At 40.6% G+C, this 14,024-nt stretch overlaps 1 protein-coding gene across 1 annotated transcript in view; it reads right to left on the reverse strand.

The window, feature by feature from the left end:
• Positions 1-496: 496 nt before the first annotated feature.
• Positions 497-14,024, reverse strand: part of CLIC5 (chloride intracellular channel 5) — a 58,637-nt gene continuing 45,109 nt past the window's right edge. Inside the window, exons 5-6 of the mRNA XM_030269925.4 lie at positions 11,883-12,064; positions 497-9,634 (exon numbers count right to left, since the gene is read on the reverse strand). Of these exons, the coding sequence (XP_030125785.4) occupies positions 9,467-9,634; positions 11,883-12,064 (350 nt within the window). The 3' untranslated portion in view covers positions 497-9,466. The remainder of the gene's footprint in view (positions 9,635-11,882; positions 12,065-14,024) is intronic.

Below are 14,024 nucleotides of genomic sequence, written 5' to 3' on the forward strand. Positions count from 1 at the left end.
CAAAAAAAAACTATGCATATGGAAACCTACCTCCTCATGGACTTTCTCTCAGCCCTGGTATTTTGGGACTTCTTGACTTGGACATTGCTTCCAAAGTTTCATGTTTGACAACACTTATGGATCTATTCTTCAGGAAGTTGAACCCCATACTCATTTTGATCTGCACAGCATCATCCAGTAAAGGGTTCCAAAGTTTAATTGCACACTGTGTAAAAAGACCTTTCTTTCTGATTGCTTTAAACTTGATGCTTGATTATTTTATTAGGAACACATAATCTCTGATATGAGAAACAGTGAATGGTCACACCCCATTTTACCCCTCCATTATTTTATAGATGTATATTGTAATCCCACCAGTTCTCATATCCCAGTCTTAGAGTAAGGGATGACTATAGCTGTATTCAAGCTCTGAGCACATGTTTGGTTTTTTGCAGGCAAAGAAAAGTTGTCTGTTTAAAAAAAAAATAAAATTAAACAAAGTCCTACAATAACCCAGTGAGAAAATAAACCACTTTTATTCAAATTATAAGGTGTTAATCACTCTTGGAATATAATTATAAACAGCTCCAATTCAGGAAGGTGGGTTTCTTCATTTAACACATACTCATTTGAAGGATAAAAAATAAATATTTGCTTATATATTCAAAAGCTTAAAATGAAACAATGAGCAGATAATATTTTTGTGTTTAAAAATTAAATTTAACTCTTTCTTCAATAATAAAATATACTACCTATTATACAAAAAGGACATTATTTTATTCACAGTTGACAGAGTCTCACAATCATAATATTAAAGGTGAACTGCAATGACATTTTAATTATATTTTTCCTATTGTTACGGGTTATGAGGTTTAGAGCAGCACACAAAGGCCCTAATCATAGTCTTGTCATGTAAAGAGCTGCACATGCAGAGAACAAATACAGAGTTCCTACCCAAAGAGGTTGCACTTTAATCTAAAATTGCACATTAAGAGAGGATGCTCCTTGACTGAAAAACACAAGTACACAAAGGGATCCTGGCTTGCTTTCTTATCTGATGAAGACCTCTGGATACACAGTTACTTTTCGCTGTCAGATACTACACAATAGTTGTTTACAAATAAATTACTTTCCTTTGAAGCTTACCTGGTCTGAGTTTAAAGGTAATTCCTGATTTCTCCATATGAGTTTCAGATCTTGCTTTTAGCCCAGTACTTCAGGTGGAAGTCCTGAAGCCATTAGCCATTTCTAGGGTTAATGACATTTTGGAGGAGAAGATCAAGTCATGTAAACTCAGGTCTTGACCAGTAGCTAAAGCTTGAGTGTCCTTTCAAATGAGCTCTTTTTTGCCGGTATAATGCCCTGAAGAGGTATCATGTCTGATCATCATGTCATGGTTCACAGCCCAAATTTTGTCTTTGAATATCAGTGCAGGTTTTAAGCAACTGTGGGTCCACTGGGGCCATGCAGATCTCTGCACAAGTTACTCACACACTGATAGGAAACTTGTCCACGTATCTATGAAGACTTACAGAGACTGGTTCCTGCTAGCCTCTCTCAATGGGCTCCCCTTCCTCTCCTTCAACCTCAGACCTCCTCAAAGTAACCAGAATTGTGCTCTAAATTAGTCAGGATTTGAAAAATGATGGTTTTGGAGAGGAAAAAAGCACTCTGCTCAACCCCAAGTCTTACTATGCAACTTGGTTTTGATCTTCAGGCTTTAGAACTGAAAACAGGTTACAAAAAGAAATCTATTGATCACAAAATCATAATTTTCTAGGAAATACACAGCAGGACCCTTCATTAGGAAAAAAAAAAAAAAAAAAAAAAGGCAGCAAAGAGGGGGTTACCATCATAGCGCTGAGGGTTTGCACAGATGAGGACCAGCTCTCCAGGAACCAAACCAAGCAGATGTTGGAAATTTGTTCATAGCCTCGGAAAACGCAGGCAGGAGTAAAAGCTGTCAGGTTTGCACCAGGGTTGGGTTGGGGAGTGGGGTTTTTCATCTTAAATTCTTACAGTTAATAATGCCCTGCAATTTCCATCACTAAACAACTCGACATACTCCTGGCTTCTTTGAAACACAAGGCTTAGAAACACAACATCATTGGAAATGAGAAGTGAGGCAGCAGCGGGGCAGCTCGGTGCACTTAAGGGAGCATTTTTAAGCCATTTAGCAGGAGTTTATTGCTCCAGCACTGGAGGCTTTGAGCATTCAAGCACGACAGGGTGTGCATTGTTGTGCCAGAACTGCCCGCCCTGGGTGTGTGTGGTGTGGGGCAAGGGGCCAAGGGCTGTGTTTAAACGCACCCGCACGAGAAATGCGATTTAGGCAGAACAAAGCACACTCCTGTTGTGCCTCCCCGTGATTATAAAATAGATCTGTGTCATTATAAATAGAAAATGACTGGTGACAAAGATGCTGCTTTGACTCACTTCTGAGGCCAAGCTCCCTCACTGTGGTTCCTGATGTCAGAACAATTTAGGGGCTGCGCTGCAGGCGAACGCGCCTGGTTTGGGGTTAGCCAGTCCACATCTCATGATGGCTTAATCTCATTTTAAAACAGCAGGGATTCACTGGGGTCCTCTGCAAGCATCACTCCCTCACCCAAGGAAGGCTCTAAATGCCTTCAAAACGCACTGTGCCCACCGCAAGGCTCGGATTGCTAAATACCAAATTACCTTGCCCTCCAAGGGACTGCCAAACTTTCGGGGTCTGTGAAGTTGAAATCCTGCTTCCACACAACTAATGTGTGGTTCTTGTTTATTCTAGTGGGAACCAAATCAAAGACACAGAAATAATAGTGCTGTTTCAAATGTGTAAGTTTTCCTCTTTATGCCACTTTCCATCCCAACAAACTTCACAGCATTATTGAATTAAATAATGTAGATAAATACTCTGAATATATATATATGTATAAGTGTATATATACATTTTATGTTGTTTAATAGGTAATTAAAAAAAAAAAAAACAAAACAAAAACCTAACACAAAACCCAAACCAGAAATTAGAACTGAAGCCCCTACTACAGTATCTGGACTATTCTGTTCATTTACTCCTAAGCATGCTCCTTAAAAAAACCTGCAATCTTTCTGCTTCAATAATTTAATCAGAATCCCACTTATATTTGTATTTTATACCACAGTTTATTCCCAACACAGGGGATAACCTCTCATTTCCTGAAAGCTCTTTAAAACTTTTTTAATGAAAGAGTAGAGAAATCTGTTGTTTGCAAATTCTACTGACTTATTGCTAACTTCCAAACTAAAGTAGTTAATTTAATGAAGGAGAAAAAAAAAAAAAAAAAGAGTGAGAAAGAAAAAGACTAATTTGGTGCCCGTAGCCATTTCCCAAATTCTTCAGACTTTATGGACCTAGAGAGACAGGGAAAGAGCAACTTCTCAGCAGTGCAGCAGAATAGGCCAAAATGACCCTGTGAAACCCAAGCAATTCTGGGAATTAAAGGATGTTCACTGCTGTTATGGTTCTACACTGCAAACTGCTTTTAGGGCTCCCAGTAGTACCCATTAGCAATAGCCAAACTCTTCTGTTTTAATTTAATTTAATTTAATTTCCACCAACAAATTCCACCCTGTGGTGAGAATTGACAGTATCATGTTGAGAACCATTAAAGCATATTTGGATTGTTTTTACTCCATGTATATGTAAAAAAAAATAAAAAAAAATCCCCACCCTTCTTAGTTTTCTTTAGACAAGCTACTTCATAATAAGAGTGAGGCAGCCACAATGGAGGCATCGTTGTTCTGTGGGATGCCACCACAGGGAGTGTGGCTGGAGATACAGCAGAACACGCCTTGGCATTTCACTGCCAGCAGAGCCTGGGCCCTGCTGCACTCTGATCCCCCCACGGGACCCGAGCAGAGCCTGGCAGCACTGCCCGTGTCCCTGCAGTTACCACCTGGCGTCCTTCTGCATGAAGAACCTTTACACCACTCTGCTTCCTCTTCTCCCTGAGTGCTCTCTGTTCTCTCTGCACTCAAAGCATCTTCATGCTTATGCCACCTTTGGCTTTACTGGGAATTCCCCCACTGGGAATTCTGCCACCAGATTTCAAAGGGAAGAGAGTAATAATGCCCTTCATTAGTATAGACTTTTCTGTCATGGCTTTTAGGCCCCTCTCCAGGCAGGCAGGCAGGCAGGCAGGCAGGCACATGTTTAACATTAAACACATCAGTAGTCCCTATTCACATGCTGCAAGCTAGAAATGCTCATTAGCGCTGGATCATGGCTCCAGCTGAGCTCTAACACTTCAGCCAGGGAGGCAGGCTGGAGGAAAGGTGGCCCTCAAACCTTTCATCATGGTTGCACCATCACTGATGGAGCAGTTTCAGCTTCTCCAGAGGGTGCTGGGTCCCCTTGGCACGACCTGCTGAGCTGTGACAATGCCACCATTCAGAGCTGCTTAGCTGATGAGCAGAGCTCAAATCCACCACATTCAAACGCATCCTTGGGAATGTTTTCAGGATTAGTATCCCTCCAGTGAATGGTGAAAGGGGAATCAGCTGGGGCAACGGGGGAATAAGATGATTGCTGTGGTCTCTGAGAGGCTGCTGAGTCCTGCGTGGGGAATGCCTGAGGGTTACACGGAATTCTTCGGGCTTTTATGTCACGTGTTTAAAAATGCACTTATCAACCTCTGGAAAACAGAATTGGGTGGGGTTTCTCAGCTTTTCTGGGACCAAGTGTTGTTAGAATGTGGGACAAGGAAATAAAAAAGCTTAACATTCTCTGCACCTGAGCTGGAAGGGGAGAAAAGGGAACAGGACTCCTCTTTTCACTGCTGAGCACTGAATGGGCTGTCCTAGTTCAGTGTCCAAACCAGCACAGCCCTCCTGAAAGGAGGAAATGGGGAATCTGTGACCCAGAGGGAACATGTCTACTACCTGAGAGAAACCCTTAGGCAAAGCCACCTTCAACATGCTGCCTTGCTCATGTCTGTGCTGAAATTCACAGTCCAGACTAAACAGTTACTTAACTCTTGGTTAAAGTATCCCAGGTGAAAAGACACAATTAAAAAAATTATTTTAATGCTGTTTTCTCAAAAAAAAAAAAAAAAAAAAATCATTACCTCCTTCAGCTTCTCAACAAGTATAAACCTCACAGCTTTCCTGCCTCCTCTGGAATTACTAAGTCATTGCAGACATCAAAAATTAATGAATAGATGAAAGATTCAGCAGAGAGGCAAAATCTTACCAGAAAAATATTTCTTAATATCAAAAACAATTCAAGAATAATGAATACATTTAGAAAAGTAATAAGCAAAGGCAAATTTCCTGATGCTTAAAAGAATACACATTAAGGAGGACACAAGACTTAGGGGTTATTTTTTTCTTTAAAACATCAATTCATTTTTTAAAAAAATAATGCTCCCATGGGCTTCTGGTTTTACAGGAGTGTGATTTCCATGGGCTAAATTTTTGCAATGCTTTCAACTCAGCTAATTAGCCAAACCCAGGTGATGAAGACAAGGGGCTTCATCCTAGCAGATGGAAGGGCTACACAGTTTCCCCTGTGCCCATCCATGAGAATCCTGCTACTTATCACTGAGGAAATGGTTATGGTTAACTTGGAGCTGAATTTGAGCACAGACGAGAGACAGAGAAAAGTGTTTAGGGGTTAAAATAAAATAAATATATCTTTAAAATAAATAGTACATGCAATTTAACTGAACTTTCTTGTAGGAAACAAAGTTGTCTATTTTCTTTGTGCTATAGACTGTCATTCGCCCTGGCAGTGGCTTTTCAGCTAGTGCAACCAGAGGAGTAAGCATAGTTCTATATTCCACACTGGACCTGATAAAGCAATATCATTATGTGATTTCTATAGGAAAAAATGTTTCTGGTTTAAATAGACTTTAAGGAGATACTCTGAAGTCCTACCTGTGCTGCAAAATGACCTCTTGGCAATTCAAACAGGTCTAACAGAGAATAAGGGTAACTAATCTGTGGGATTCTCAAGAACTCCCATACCACTGCTAATAGAAGAAAAATCAATATTCCTTACAATATGAATGGAGTGTTGGAATGACTGAGCAGGGAGCTTTGAAATAAATATCTAAGAAATGTTTGGATGAAATGGACATCTTCACAGACATTTGGTCTGCATTTCTGAAATGTAGATGATTAAATCCACATTGTTGGCTTCTTCCCTCTCTGCACTATGTCTTTCTTTACATCTTACAAAAAAATTTATTAACAAAGTTATTGTAAATCTGCAATGTCTGTCTTGTCACTTAGATTCTTTTTAGAAAAGCTGCCTTGCCAATGTAGATATACAATCCTTTAAGATTAGTATTTATTACTTATAATTCTAAATACAATGGAAGGTCACCAAAAATACTCCACCTAAAAGAATCTGGAGCCCTTTACAATCTCGTTGGTGATGGATCCTGAGCCTTGAGAACTGAGCTCAAAAACTTAGCAAAACACTTTTCTACGTAGGATTTCCAGTATTTCCTGCTTCTGGCAATGGATAAAGCCAAGAAGCACAAAGGTGAGTAAAAGTTACAGATCTGAAAACATAAGCTTGGATTTCAAACCCAAAAAAAGGTCAGGGAATGCCTGAACCTGTCCATGATCTTGGATCAGCCTATAATAGAGTTATGAGGAAAATGCAAAGTTAGAATGCAGAGTGAGACTCAAATTCAGACAGAACCGGCACTCTAGCTGAAAACTGCTGCATTTTCCTCTCATTTCTCATATCCATAATTATATTTTATCTAGATATTTTGGAATACTGTATGAAAAATGAATATATTTAAGGATTTATTGAAAGGAAATTAGCCTGGGGACTTAAATTTTATTATGAAATCTTAAATTTTTTTTAAGAATATGCAAATCATCTCAGAAAAATCTCCTTGCATTTCTAGATAATTTTCTTTTTGATATGAGCCCAACTATTTTAAAACTTTTTTTTTTTTTTTAAACCAGATGCAATTTGAGGTCACTGAAATCAACTGATTGTGACTTGGCCATCTTCTATAAAAATAGAGACAAACATATAAGAGAATTTCAGAACTATGAGATTTAGCAAAATGGAGATGATTCTGAGATTAAAATCAGGGCAGATCCTGGTTCATCTGCCTGAGATTTGCTGCATGTTTGGACAGACTTCTTTTAGGACATAAATATAGTAAGCAGAGGGCAAGAACCTGCCTCTGCGTCTTTCATTCAAATATTCACAGCAACTGTGACTAAGGAAAGCTACTGACTGAAGTGCAAACCTGGGAAAAGGCAAATGAGAAAAATGTAGTTTTGGTTGATTGACAGGATCATACTGAGAGTAAAAAATCCCCAGGACCATTGATCAGATAGAAGCCTTTTCTCTAGGAACAAACTTGCAGAGCTTTGCTAATAACACTTTTCTAAACTGACTGAGCCATCCTGACTTAAGTGTTGAGTGAAAACAAAAACTAGAAAGACAGAAAGAAAGGATCGAGTCAATTACATAAATAAATAAATAAATACCAGAATTTTTAAAAAGAAAAAAAAAAAAGAAAATAATATCACACTAACTCAAATCTCATGAAGAAATATTTTTAACAAGCCACATGTGCTTGTACAGATACTTCTAATCTCATTGGATTTTTCTGGCTGCTATTAGTGTTCTCTGAGCCAGCTGATTTCTTAGCAATATTTTAAGGAGTGCAAGCCTTTGCCCTCCAGTCTAGCCACTGCTAAAATAGCCCATTCTAGGAGAAGACTTGGGAGTTAATGGATTTTCTTCCAAGGTTTTGAAAGTTCAGAACAAATTGACCATTGCATGTGAAACAATAGTCAACCACAAACTCTCTTCAGTCAATGAGCAACAATCTGCTATCGGCTGGGTTAGTGTGAAAAGTGGAATTATCCCACTAAAGCAAAAGGATGGTTTCAGATTGTCATCAGCATCACATGGCAGAGCCTGGCTTTCAATGTTGTTCCACTTTCCCAGCTCTCTGGCTGCAAACAAGTCTGCTGTTTGCAGCAGGCTCCCCTCGGTCACAGCTCACCAGCTTGGGGTTCCCTTCAAATCAGTGCAGCTTTAGCAACTTTGATCAGAAGGGGAGCTACATCAGGTTACAGCTCAGCTTTATTTTATCTTTTAAAACAGCAATAAATCCCCCCACAAACTGAAACCCATGAACCATGTGCTCTCCTGTACCTACTGGAACACATGAGCTTCAAGTGAAAGAGCTGTCATTCTGAATTTGCTGAAGAAACGTGCAAATAATCACCAGTATAAAACAGATGTGCCAGGCAGGCACTGAAGACAGGGCAAAATAATCTCTTTGAGGAAAAAACTCCTGATTCAAAATTGTGGAACCTGGATGGGTAAGGTCTGGATGAGTGGGATTGAGGCACCATGCATGGATTCCTGCTAGCACACTTGCTGAATTCCTGGCTGGAAATGTGCCCCTCACTGTGCCAGCCTGCCCTCTTTGAGGCTCCCACAGCAAACTCCTCCTTGGGTGAGATGATGAGTGCTTGAAAGTGACCCATCTGGAGCTTCCCCTGCCTGGAATCCGTGTGCAGCGACAGCTTCCCTCTGCTGATCCAAGTTTCCCAAGATAGCAATTATAAAGGAACTGGCAACCATCCAGTCAAGACGACAATATCCTGCGTGGTCTGGTTTGCTGTGCCAATTCCCTCTGTGGGTGCTGGAGTCAATCTGCTGCCCCTGTTATTGCTGTGCCTGTCTGTCTCTACCAACCAGCAGATCCACTGGGCATTTTGGCACAGGCCCTGCCCTTCCAAGGGCTGCCTGCTCAATTGCTCTTTTACTTTCTTCTGCTTTAAACATTTAGATCCAACAACCATCATGCAAATTTTATGCAGAGTAGCATCTGCAAGTCTGACATATTCACTCAGGCTTCCCCCTCTTGCGCCAAGTTAAAAATAAATACCCTATAAACTCCTGGGCCTGCTAAGACAGAAGATGCATTCAGAGAGTTTATTTAAATATAACTGCTAAGAGCATTTCTGCTTTAGGGTCAAACTCCTGTTTTCCCCTCTCTCACTCTTGAATTTTGTTCATGCCTCAGGGATCTTAATAGAACTGAAGGAAAACGTCCTTGAAATAACCTAGAGAGGAACCAGTTCTATGTGTTCCTAACTCTCTTACCTGAAATTTCAGCTATTTTTAAAACTCTAAAGAATGCAGATCATGATGTACCCCCAACATAGAACAAGAAACTAGTCAAGCAGACTCATTTCCAATACTGATTGCAAATAATACTAGTTGAGCCAGATCTTGGGTTAGACTTCAAAGGGTGTCCACCCCCACCCCCCATCCCCCTCTCACCACCCCCCCCACTACAGCTGCCTTCTCTTTTCTGCAGGGAGAGGCAGATTTGTCCCTGCCCAATACACTTGGAACATGTGAAGTCATAAAGATGCCAACCAGACAGCGTAACGATAAAGTACATCTTAAGGCAACAAGGAGCAGAGTCTGTAAAAGGGGATACTGAACCATGGCTGGGGGCACTTAGGACTTGCTGAGCCTCTTGGCCACATCTGCATAGGCTTGCTCAATTTCTTTGTCTGCTGCACAGGTGTTGGTGAACTCATCCCTGGTGTACGCGTTCTTCAGGTACCGCCACAGCCCCGTCATCTCCGCCGGGAACTCGAAGTTGCGGTATTTCTTTGCAACAATCTAAAGCAAAGATAAAACACCTGAAGAAAACCCATCTCACAGGGGATACATCTCCTTCTTAGGGAGCTGCTTGATCTCTTCTGTCATATAATTAATAGCAAATCAGAGGAATATTTGGAGAATAAGCGATTTATCATAGAAAAGCCTGAGAAGTGACTGTTGGTTGTCCCCTATCATGCAAAGCTGCTGCTTGGCCTAAGGATAGTCTAAAGCTACAACCTGGCTACTGTTACAAAATTTCAACTTTTATGGTACTTGAAGTTCATTGATTTTACCATATGGGGGTTTTGGGGTTTTTTTTTACAACTCTTAAGTACATCACCTAAAGTTGAGACACCACATAAGAAGGGGCTGAATTATAAAGAGCAAGATAGATTTAAGAGAAAGGCATTAGTAATGATTATAACATTTTCATATTAATTATTATATTTAACATTCTTTTTTATATATATGGTATTATATTTTTACTATATGTAATATATTTTGCCTGGTAAATGGTGTCAGAGGATATAACCACCTACAGCTGTTTGAAGGCTGGATCCATGTTCATGAAAAGGAAAAATTCAGGGTGGTATGGGTACCATGATTAGGAAACCAAGATGATTTAGCATATATTAGAAACAGGAGCATTGGGGTAAACTGAGAAAGAAAATGGTTATTTCAAGACTTGTTAGACTAGGAAATTGTCTATCAAGGCAAATTTTCGATTTCTAAAAACACTCAGGCCCTTATTCAGGAAAATAATTAAGTGCATACTTAATTTTAAGCACCTGTACAGTCCCATTGAAGTCAATGGGATTAATCTGCACTTAAAGCTAGTTGGTTGGTTAAGTACCTTGCTGGGTTGGGATATTTCAGTTTCCCTGTAGGAATATACCATATAGAATAAGCTTGTGGTGACAGAGTGAACTATCTGATAGGAAAGGATGGATTAGCTAATTTAATGAGGGCTTCCAATCTCTAATTTTTCTGACAGTATAAAATTGTTCCTGGGCATAAATTACATACATATGTGCCACAGAGTTCCCCTTTATTTTTAAAGCACATGGTAGAGCTGCTTTCCATCTCAGATTTCTTAGGACAGTCATGTTCTCAGAAACTATTGTGACTTGTTTCTATTACCAGGATCCACTTGGTATATGAAAGTCCAAATCCTGTCCTAAACTGCATTTAACTAAGCATTCTTGCCTTCCATGATGCTTCACACGCATATGGGGAAGATAAAACCTGCTGGGCAGCTTAAGTCAATATTTTCAAAATTTCCAGCACACATCTTCCATCAAAGGAAGGTGAAAAAATAATTCACCCTTTTCTTCTATCTGTTAAATGCTTTTCAGGCACTATCCTATGGCTATGCTTGTCTGAGAAAAATTTTAATTCTCTTTTTACATCTTTCATTTCATCCCTAGGAGACAAGAACCAGTGAGGGGCCACACATTCATTTTGCATTGTCTGACTCCAACGTCGCCAATGAAGACAAGTCAGAATAAGCACTAAACCTGTGAGGATATTATCACATTTCTTACCTGATGACTTATGTGCTTTTTAATTATTTTTTTTTCCTATTGCATGTGTGCAGTCAGCTCCCAGGCTCAGTTTATGTTTTGGCTCACAGAGCCAAATTAGATGCATGACTTGGCTTTAATTCCTAGCTCACTTGCTTGCCAAGGTCTGCCAGGTACTTGCGTTATTCTAAAGCAACATGTCATCTGATAAATTAAATAAATGCAACATTTAGAAGTCAAGATGATGTACATGATTTGCACTATACCAGCAACCATTGTACATCTTAAATCCCGGACCTTGGCAATGACTTTGATTTGTTAACTTCTCTGTGTGAAATACCACATGGAATAAATATTCCCCAAGGAAATTGACTGCTGCTCTTAAGTTACAAATGGGTGGGAACTAACTAAAGTTTTGACATGTTTCTTAAGAGCATTAGGAACTAATTAATAGGAAAGACTGCTGCTACTTGCAGCAGGGTAAAAATAAAGAGACAAGACATCTAGAACCTAGTACTGTCTTTGCCACTAATAAGTGATGGGACAGTTTTCCCATGAACTAAATATAAAGTTCCTTTATTTAACCTCTAGGAAACCCTGAAGAGCAAAATTGTGTTTCAAAGTGCTCTTCTAGGCCTGAAGAATTCTCTGCTGAAATACACGTTGGTTTTGGCACTCAGCTGTCAGAGCAAGGCACATCATGTCAGATACGGATTCTTTTACCATCTCATGACATCTTTTACCTTCACAACGTGGAGTTTGGGCAGAAGGTTGCAGTCAGCAAGTGTCAGGTCATCTCCATCCAGAAACTTGCGTTTAGACACTTTTTCCTCTTCAGTGCTGTCTGCATCAATCTCCTCTGGCAGGGGAGTTCTCAGGTAGTCATCCAGCTTCTTCAGAGCCTTCACCAAGCCCCTTTCAAGCGCTTTGCCAAAAAAAACGCAAAGAATAAGTGGTTAGGGCAGGATAAGAATTGTTTCTAAATGCTCATTGTCAATGGCAATGCTAGTGTCTAGAAAAAAAGCCAAGAACCAATTCCTTCATTGTTAATTTGTGCTCCAAAGCTGACACAACCCAATGGCAAAGTAGCCCAGCAAAGTACATCTGCCTGAGGATAAAGCTCATCCTGCAGTGGGAAAAGGGACACAGGGACCTTGCTGTACCCCGTCTTCTCCTGACAAACAACAAAAAGCGTGAAAGAGATCACAGAAGAAAAAAACAGCTTGTCAGGATGATACACCAAAAAAACACACATTGCCTATGATATTCTTCTGGTCTGTTGAAAGCCATCACATAGGTACTGGAACCATGTACACTGCTCCTTCATTCTTCTAACCAGCTGCATAGGACTGCAATGAAGCAGAATTTTCTAGCATTACTTCAGGTCTATCAAGTCTTAATTTTACTTCTTTCAACACCCTTGCAGAGTAATGAAAGGCAATAGCAGTAATTCCAAAGATGCTAACCAGAGCTCCATAGAGCTGAAAGATATGCTATAAATGAGATGAGATATTAGCCAGTGTTAAAATTCCCATTTAACTCAGGTTCAGCTTGGGTGCAAACGCTCTTTTTGAGAGATCTCAAATAGTCTTGTGATGGAGAGGAGACTCCAGACCTCTTAGTTCAGTTACTGAAGATCTTGTCCCACACTGCTGCTGGCTTCAACTAATTCCAGTCTTCAAATGCCACCTAGACCTCTACAGCAGAGTGTAAATTTTTCACCCAGGCAAGGAATTTGTGGTTTTATGCTTCATCATCAGGACAATACAAAAGCTTGCTTGCAATTATGCACTTACAAAAAAGCTGGATAACTCTGTGCAGGTTTGTGCATTACTTGCAAACACTTGGGGCAAAGAAGGGTCTTTCGTGTTTCTGTCTGAAGGGTAAAAACCATGATGGAGTCCTGGTCCCCCACAAGTGCCCCAAAGTGCTAAAGCAAAATAAATAAGAAACAGCAAGAATTTACAATGTGAAAAAATAACAACATGACTCATGGGCTTAAGGCCAGAATTTCAGCTGGTGAAAATTACCTGCAGTGATTTATACCTGCTGCAGATATGGCCTGGAGTCAGTATTAATGGCCTAATGCTGTAAAATCTTACATCTCTGAGTAACTTACTGCCACTGAACTTAGGGGAGAGTTACTCAGGTGGTATAGCACTACAAGGCCTATGGAGGTAAGTACAAGGACCAATGGGTTCAAACTGAAATAGAGGAAATTTGGTTAATTATATGCAAGAATTTCTTTATGGCTGTCCAGAGAAGCTGTGGTCCCATCCGTGGCAGTGTTCAAAGCCAGGGTGGACAGGGCTTGGAGCAACCTGGGATAGTGGGAGGTGTCCGTGGCAGGGACACCTGCAATTAGATGGTCTTTAAGGTCTTTTCCAACCCAAACCTTCTACAATCCTATGGTCCTAAATATATTTATGGACAACAGGCACTCAAAAGGGCTGCAGCAATCACCCTCCACACAGAGCCTTGCTGGCACAGGTGACTCCACAGGCTCTGCTGTCAGCTGCCCCTGTGCTTTTGGCACAGAGAGAAAGGCAGCACATCCAGGGCCACTGAGACAGCAGGAGCTGAACACCACAGAGCATGATTTCCCTGCTGCCCTAACATCCATTAAACCTGTGCCAGCAGTGGAAGTCAGATTAAGCTGCTTGATGCCTTGCTCCCACTGAAGTCTCTTGGCCCAGCACCAGGGAACCACCAGCCTCTTTTGTGGCTGACTCTGAGACACAGTGGCAAACCCTGGCTTAATTGATTGACTGGAGAAATGACTGCGATCCAACCGAAAACACCCCCACAAACATAGCGGGGAGGGAAAGAATTTTATTTCTGAAAGCAGAGCATCTAAAGCGACTGAAGTGCTGCCATCCACAAAA

Source organism: Taeniopygia guttata, chromosome 3 (assembly GCF_048771995.1).
Source record: "Taeniopygia guttata chromosome 3, bTaeGut7.mat, whole genome shotgun sequence".
NCBI classification, from domain to species: domain Eukaryota; kingdom Metazoa; phylum Chordata; class Aves; order Passeriformes; family Estrildidae; genus Taeniopygia; species Taeniopygia guttata.